General features: G+C 38.3%; 1 protein-coding gene across 3 annotated transcripts in view; it reads left to right on the top strand.

The window, feature by feature from the left end:
* RAB1A (RAB1A, member RAS oncogene family) overlaps nucleotides 1–3,863 on the top strand; it is a 60,642-nt gene extending 56,779 nt beyond the window's left edge. Inside the window, exons 5-6 of one of the 3 annotated variants that reach the window (XM_006862954.1) lie at nucleotides 2,016–2,147; nucleotides 3,046–3,863. In XM_006862954.1, coding sequence (XP_006863016.1) covers nucleotides 2,016–2,147; nucleotides 3,046–3,243 — 330 coding nt within the window. In that variant the 3' untranslated portion in view covers nucleotides 3,244–3,863. The remainder of the gene's footprint in view (nucleotides 1–2,015; nucleotides 2,148–3,045) is intronic. The other 2 variants (XM_006862955.1, XM_006862956.1) reach the window with 2 other exon arrangements.
* The last annotated feature ends 4,491 nt before the right edge of the window (nucleotides 3,864–8,354 follow it).

Genomic DNA, 8,354 nt, shown 5'->3' on the forward strand with positions numbered 1-8,354 from the left:
TACAAATTCCCCTAGCTGTAAGCTTTCCAACCATCTAAATATTCTTTTATATGTGGTTCAGAGTTCTGGGACCATCACCTGAGCCTGCTTGGTCTGGTATTCTGTGTTATTGTTGGTGACAGAGCTCCTCACTGCACATCTACCCATTCTGCCATCTTGTTTGTTTCTCTCCTCGTTTGGTTTTTAGTGGGAACTGTCATTTAAAATTTTGAAGAGATCTTTGCACATGTGTAGTAGAACCCCGTGGGATTGGTGGTGGGTTGTCCACTTGTTCAAGCACCCCCTCTAGTAACCAGAATGGAGGTGTGCAGATGAGAGACCAATGAACAGATACCAAAAGAATAAAAAATGAAGAGCTGAGGTTCTGTCAGGCGTATGTGCCTGCTCTGATCCTTCCACTGCTTACTCCCTCCCCAAGATGGCGGCTCCGGGGGCAGCTGAGCATCCTGGACTAGAAAGCAATGGATTTCTTGCTTCTATTATAAATTCCCCTAGCTGTAATCCTTCCAACCTTCGAAATATTTCCTTTACGTGTGGTTCAGAGTTTGGGGACCATCCCCTGAGCCTGCTTGGTCCGTCCGGTATTCTGTGTTGTTGCTGACAGAGCTCCTCACTGCACTTCCACCCTCTCCACCATCTTGTTTGTTCTCTCTACATTTGCTTTTAAGAGACAGTTGTACTATCCTTCAGCTAATAGGACTAATTCTCGTTTTGTAATTATTCTTATTCCTAGTGATAGCTAACAGATCTTACCCCTTATCTAAAAGACCTCTAGGTCAAAACAAATGGCTATTGATACTCTGGTTTCATTTGTTGCTCAGTAAGTAACCTTGATTATTCATGTAAGAACTTGTAGGCACTTGTGGATTTCGTTTGACTGCGTTGTTGGTGTCAAGTATTACTAGGACTTTGTCTGGCAATTAGACTTGTCAGAATTGCCAAATGTGAGATTAGGGGTTTCTGCCTATGACGGATGTGGTTCAGAAGTAAAGTATTTGAGTAAGATGAGCTGAAGAAAGATTTTAAGAGGAGAATGAATATCTGAAGATAGTGATTACGAATTGGGCTGTTAACCTCAGGGTCAGCAGTTCGAAACTACCAGCTGTTCGTGAGACAAAGATGAGGCTTTCTGCTTCCGTAAAGATTTACAACCTCGGAAACCCTGTACAGGGTCACTATGAGTTGGAACCGACTCCACAACACATAACAACAACGAGGTATTAGAAGGATTGTAGAGAATTGTGATCCAAGGACCATAACTTTTCTTTTGGTCAGAAATTTAGCCCATTTCAGGATCACCTTCTGTTCAAAGGAAGAAAAAATAAACTTTGAAATAATAGGACTATTTTTTCTTGTAGCATGGTAAATCTCAGCTGTGCAGTCATAGCTAACTAGGAGATAACTAGAAGTATTGAGTGGGCCTTAGCAACATGGTACTAATAAATCTCAAGTCATAGTCATTTTAAGTATTTTAAAATTGAATTTTTTTATCCTCTAAATATAATTAGGAAAAGAAAACTAACATCTTTGTTTTGGAACTGTTTGTTTAAGTGCATCTTAACAGTTTTAGTAGCAACTGATAGCAAGTTACTTATTCATAAACTAAAAATGTATAAAATTAAAAAAGTTTTATATTGCATTTAATTTGCATAAACTAAGTTGTACCAGCTGTTCGGCGGGAGAAAGATGAGGCTTTCTGCTCCTGTAAAGATTTACAGCCTCGGAAACCCTGTACAGGGTCGCTGTGAGTCAGAACTGACTCTACAGCATATAACCAACCAAGTTTTAGTTTACTATGTATTTTCATTCTCCAGTCATCACCTTCAGATTTCTCATTTAGACATGTACAGTTGTGTCCGTTTATCTCCTAACACCAGTGATGATGATTTTGCATTATTAGTAGCTCTTCTCTCTTAATTGTGGTAGGCCAAAAAAGGTACTTTGTTGAATTGCTTGCTTCTTCATTAGGGCAGCCCTGTCCAGAAAGATATTATTCTCCTATCTTGTCTTTTTAGGAGTCCTTCAATAATGTTAAACAGTGGCTGCAGGAAATTGATCGTTATGCCAGTGAAAATGTCAACAAATTATTGGTAGGAAATAAATGTGATCTGACCACAAAGAAAGTAGTAGACTACACAACAGCAAAGGTATGTTCAAAGTTTATCAAACCGAATTTGAATCTTGTATGAATATAGAGTAAGTCAACAGCTACCACAACCATCTTCTTAAATATCTATATCTGGACACTTTTTTTTCCTGCAGAAATTTATAACATTATTCATGGGCCATACAAAATTATCAACTTAAACATTCGCCTGCTATATTTGGTCAGACATTTAATTAACTTACCCTTAGGAGTCTGTGCATGGTGCTACAAATTGATGTGCTGGACTACAAGGTTGGTTTGAACAGCAAGGTCAGAGGTTCAAGCTCACCAGCTGCTTTTTGGAAACCCTATACAGGGTCGATATGGATCAGAACTGACTCAGTGCCACTTAACAACATGATGGTTAACAGTCCTGGTGTGCCGCTGTGGGTTAATGTGCTGCACGGCAAAGTCGGCTTGAACTGCAAAGTTGGCAGTTCAAGTTCACCAGCTGGACCTTGGAAACTATGCAGGGTTGCTATGGGTCGGAATTGACGCCATGGCACTTAGCAGTAACAGTGTGATGGCTGGGGACTCCTGGTGTGGTGCTGTAAGAACAGCCCTGGACTTTGAACCACAGGGTCCATAGTTCAAATCTACCAGGTGCTCCTTGGAAACCCTATACAGGATGGCTGAGTCAGAACCGATTCGTCAGCGCTTAACAACAGTGTGGTGGCTGGAACTGCGGTTGCCTTGTCAGCCAGATCAAATGATTTCTCAGGCCTTACCCGTCCCGTGCCATCCATTATCCATGCCAGATATACACCAAAGTACAGTGATTGTGAATTTGCTTAATGTTTTGTTTGGAGCCAATAAATGCAATTCTTCCTCATTCTACATTTCAGGTGGTGGAAATTAACTAAATGAAAACCAATAATTGTGCCTTATTATTCTCTTAGGAATTTGCTGATTCCCTTGGAATTCCATTTTTGGAAACCAGTGCTAAAAATGCAACGAATGTAGAACAGTCTTTCATGACAATGGCAGCTGAGATTAAAAAGCGGATGGGCCCTGGAGCAACAGCTGGTGGTGCAGAGAAGTCCAATGTTAAAATTCAGAGCACTCCAGTCAAGCAGTCAGGTGGAGGTTGCTGCTAAAATTTGCCTCCGTCTTTTTCTCACAGCAATGAATTTGCAATCTGAACCCAAGTGAAAAAACAAAATTGCCTGAATTGTACTGTATGTAGCTGCACTACAACAGATTCTTACCGTCTCCACAAAGGTCAGAGATTGTAAATGGTCAATACTGACTTTTTTTTTATTCCCTTGACTCAAGACAGCTAACTTCATTTTCAGAACTGTTTTAAACCTTTGTGTGCTGGTTTATAAAATAATGTGTGTAATCCTTGTTGCTTTCCTGATATCAGACCGTTTCCCTGTGGTTGGTTAGAATATATTTTGTTTTGATGTTTATATTGGCATGTTTAGATGTCGGGTTTATTTAGTCTTCTGAAGATGAAGTTCAGCCATTTTGTATCAAACAGCACTACCAGTGTCTGTCACTTTCCATGCATAAAGTTTAGTGAGATGTTATATGTAAGATCTGATTTGCTAGTTCTTCCCTGTAGAGTTATAAATGGAAAGATTACACTATCTGATTAATAGTTTCTTCATACTCTGCATATAATTTGTGGCTGCAGAATATTGTAATTTGTTGCACACTATGTAACAAAACAACTGAAGATATGTTTAATAAATATTGTACTTATTGGAAGTAATATCCAACTGTATGGTGATAATATTGTTTTAATTCTATGGTTAAAGGGAATTATAACCTTGCATTATACTCAAGCCATTTGTGTGTGCAACCAGGGCATCTTAGAGCCGCATCCAGTATGCTTTCCACATAGTACCTGATGAAACGAAGAGGTATCTGTGCGGTTCAGGATTTAACCAGCCTTAGCGGTTCAGGAAAATTAAATTGTATGGAAAACAAGTAAGTTTAGAATGTATACTATTTAGCCTATAATTGCTATCCTTCTCTAAAACCATGTGGAATGGCTTCATTTATTATCTACATTTGTTACTCACCTGTGGTAGAATGGCAGCAGCACACTCTTCCTAACTGGCTGAAAGCAGACTAACACGTGTGCTAGTGTTCCTTCTTCTAGGCTGAGTCAGGTGTCAACTGGTTTATCCTCCGCCATTGTATAGCATAAATTGGAGGAAAGTTAAAACGTTGATGTAGAAAGCAGTAAATTTCACTGTTTGTCCTAATTTTAGAAATTAAATCCCTAAAAAATTAACCGAAAGCATAAATGCAGGGTGGGAATTTTAAGTGAGAGAAATATATTTATTTGGGTAGAGTTTTGCACATAATGGAAATATCCATTAAGATCTTAGGGTTTTGTTTTTATTGTGGGAAACAAAACCGCTCACCAATACTGGCATTTTAAAGTGATTGCGGTCAAGGTTTGTTCTTTGGGGTTGTTGAAGTAGTAGTAGCCAAAACATTCTTCACATGGGAGCTTAGGATGTGACTATTGGGCAACACATTTTAGGGTGGGGGCCTTCAATTCAACGATAAAAATTTAAACTGAAAACAAAGCCAAAAATTAAAGGTTTATTTTTCACTAAACAGGCAATTGAAATACAATGGTATAAAAATAAGTGGTAAGATTATTGTAAAATGAAATGGACAGAATATTCAATTTTCCATCTATGAGAATTTCACAATAAAATCATAGTTTACTTTGTATTATAGATGTGCTTGTTGGATCTCTTCAACCTCATGTAAGGCAACTAACAAATTCCTGAATTTACTAATAGTTGTTTAGGTGAAGATCTTTTAATGCTTCGAAAATTTGTTTTTTTGTTTTTTGTTTTTTTTTTACCTTATCTATACAGTATATGGGGTAAAATCCATTAACTAGTGTAATCCTGGTGCAGTGCTATACGATAGGCACTAGACTGCAAGGTCATTTTGAATCAGTGGTTCAAATTCACCAGCCGGCTCCTTAGAAATCCTATACAGGGTCGCTATGACTCAGAATCTACTCAAAGGTACTTAACAATTTCCTGACGAAGCTCAAAGATTCCAACATTAGATGCAATATATTATGCATTGCAGTTTCTACAGCAAATGTAGTTTAAACCCCCAGCTTATTCATGGTGAGTTAGCAAAAAAAAACAAAAACCAACCACACCCCACTGTATCAATTTAAGATGCAAGCATATTTACATACTTAGCTTTGAACATTTTGCTGTTCTTTGCCCCATGGCAGTCAAGACTGGGATTGGCACAAGACGGTTTACTTGTTACTTTTCTGTAAGTGCAGTGTTATGTGTATTTTCATTTCTACTACCACTTTCAAGTACAAACCTTTCAAGCTGCTGCGAATTTAATCTGTCCACATTAAAAAACATAAGTGACTGCTTTGAAGACACTCTGAATCAAAGTCATCACAATCTCTGGCCATCTTGCAGAACAGAACGATAGCCGTTATGGTGTGAGTAGTGTTTGCTTGCATATATTGGAGTTTCCTTTAGTGAACGTCTTGCCATTCTAGCATATTTTATAGCCAACTCTTCTTTTTGTTCCTTTTGAAGCTCCCAAATGGCTCTGTATTGACATCATCTCCCGTATGTAGTTAAGCTACAAAAACTCAGGTCTCCCAGCTAGTCCAGTTCTTAGAATTGTCACTTCCTAAATTCTATTAATTTTAATACTACCTTGGGTAAAGCTGGGATTTTATAAGCCAGGATGTTTAAAGCTAACCCTGCATGTCTGGACATGGAAATGCCATTGGCGGTGATAAACTAGGCTGAAACCATTTCATCTCAAGTTTTAAAGGAGGTTCTTAAAGCTCTGCTGAAGGTAATTAGCAGTTGGGTTGATTTTCTTCTGTGGCCTTCACAGTCAGGTCCAGAGAATTGGCATCCTTTATTGACACAAAGGGGAGGAACAAAACTACCTCAGATACTCTTAAGGTTGTTGTTGTTGTTGTTGTTGTTATGTGCAAGGTAGTCTCAGGAAATAAGGTACTTCAAAATAATTCCTATCAGTGAAAATTCCTGTCAGTTGAAGTTGATTTTAATTAAGTTGTGTGAGAATAAAATACTGTATTTTGTATTCAAACTGCTACATTCAGGACAACTTTTTTCTGTAGAGTGGTCATCTTGAATTTATATGCTAATTTAACAGACTTCTTTTCATGTTTTTCAAATACAGTAGTAAATGAGTCCAACTGCTGAAGCCTTTTCAATAACTTATTCCCAGGTAAGGCATGTTCCCAGTTCCCACATCACAGAGATGAAATATAACAATTTAAAACAGGTCATTAGACGTGTCTGTCTTTCTAACCACTCCTAGGTTTTAAAGAATATTTTACATTTATAACAATTATTTCCTAAGGCGGCTTTAACAGAAAAAGATGTTTATGGAAACAGCAGAACAGTGAGTTTGTGATTGTGCCTTTAAGCATTATGGTAAACAATACCACAGCAATGACTACTGAGTTTCATGGACTCCTGGTGGGGTGCTGTAGGATAAGCACTGGACTGTGGACCACAAACCCACCAGTTGGCTCCTCTGAAATCCTGTATGAGTTGAAACTGATTGGACACCACTGAATTTTATATAGCTAATTTTAAGTATTAGAATTTAGCGGTTCATTTTCCAGTGGCTTTAAATACAAGAAATTTTGAAGCAGCAAGTCACGTTTGGCAATAGAACATTAAGTTCGTATAGAAGTAGTAATAGTATTTTATGGCTAAGCCCCCAAAACCAGAGCCCTAAATTTATTTTAAAGAAGATGGTTAGATGTCTGCCTATGAGAATAATTGCTCAAAAGTCACCCTCTTTGGGTTCAGAATGATTTCATCATTCTTAATAAACCTCAAAAAAATCTAACCTAAAGTGTCAAATGACAGTTTGGAAGGGGTTTGAAGGCGGGTGGGAAATCTGTAGTTCCTCATTCAGGTAGCCTCCGCGTTTCAAGTTTGCTCGTCCATGACTTTGCTTCTAAGAAAGAGCTATGGCAGTACCTCTTTTTACTAACCAAGGATTTCCACAAGAGGCAAAAAGTGAAAGAGTTTACTGGTTTGTTTTGAAGAACGAAGCCAAGATGTATCCCGAGCAGCAGAGAGTAGGCCACCAAGCTCCTTTCCCCGGAACCACTCAGCATCTCAGCAGCAAGTCCCCAGAGCTGTGATCTGTGTCTGAATATTGAAGGTGGCATCCGTAAGTTTGTAGAAAACTTACATTATCTTTTCATTTTTCCATGAACTTTCCAAGTCCCCTCGTATGTAGTGTTATTTTAGGGTTTATGTGTTATTTGGTATAATAATTGGGCAGATCAGTTTTGTAGTCTTGGAATACTCAAAAACTTTCCCCATATAGATTAATGGCAATTGCTTCTTCACTTTTGTCATTTTGGTTTATGAAGGGATTCATAGGAATGTTCTACTTTCAGATAACAACCTTTTAAAGTCTTAGCCTATTATAATAAAAATATAAGGAAAAACCAATGCCTGTTTTTCCTTCTATGGTCATTAATGGCCCAGTAGTAACATTTTTGAAAGTGCTTTTGTTTTTGCAGAATGTGTACAGTTAACGAGTAGTAACTTTACAAAGGTATAGATTGGTTGATCCATATCCTATCCCCACCCCCAAATCAAAGTACTCAATGTCAGCTCCCAAGCAAGAATGTCCTTTACCTTCACTAGTCATAGCCTTTGCTTCTGTGACTAACCAGTTGTCATCTTATGTGTGTAGGGGGTGGGTCCTACCAGAAGTAATCTTTTAAATTTGAACATTAGCTCCTTAGCCTTTCTGAAGCTCACTGGGTACGTTTCCCTTAACAATAGTAGTTAGGAAGGTGGAACCTTAAGTTCCGACCTATGGCAAAAGGAGTCCTAATAGTCGCAATCTATTTCTACAGGCTGTTCATCCCAACTGCTGTTAAAGTTCTTCAGAGGAATTTACAGTAACCTAAGCTTCACTTTATAAAAAGTCCCAAGCCAACCATTTGTTTGTTTTCGGTCTCTTGAACCCTCTGAGATCACTAAGCATGGTTACTTTTTTTCCCCTAGTCCCCTTCCTGGAGCCACCTCAGCAGGTGGGACAATTTAGAGGCTTGGTCTGCTTTTCCTAATTAGAGACAGTCTTAATGATTACTTTATCAAACTTGGAAAGCCACATGCTCATTGTAGAGAAGCACCAAAAGGAAAACCTTCATTTGGAAGGATTCATTTAAAATAGTCACTCA

This window comes from Chrysochloris asiatica, unplaced genomic scaffold, assembly GCF_000296735.1.
Source record: "Chrysochloris asiatica unplaced genomic scaffold, ChrAsi1.0 scaffold00052, whole genome shotgun sequence".
NCBI lineage: Eukaryota > Metazoa > Chordata > Mammalia > Afrosoricida > Chrysochloridae > Chrysochloris > Chrysochloris asiatica.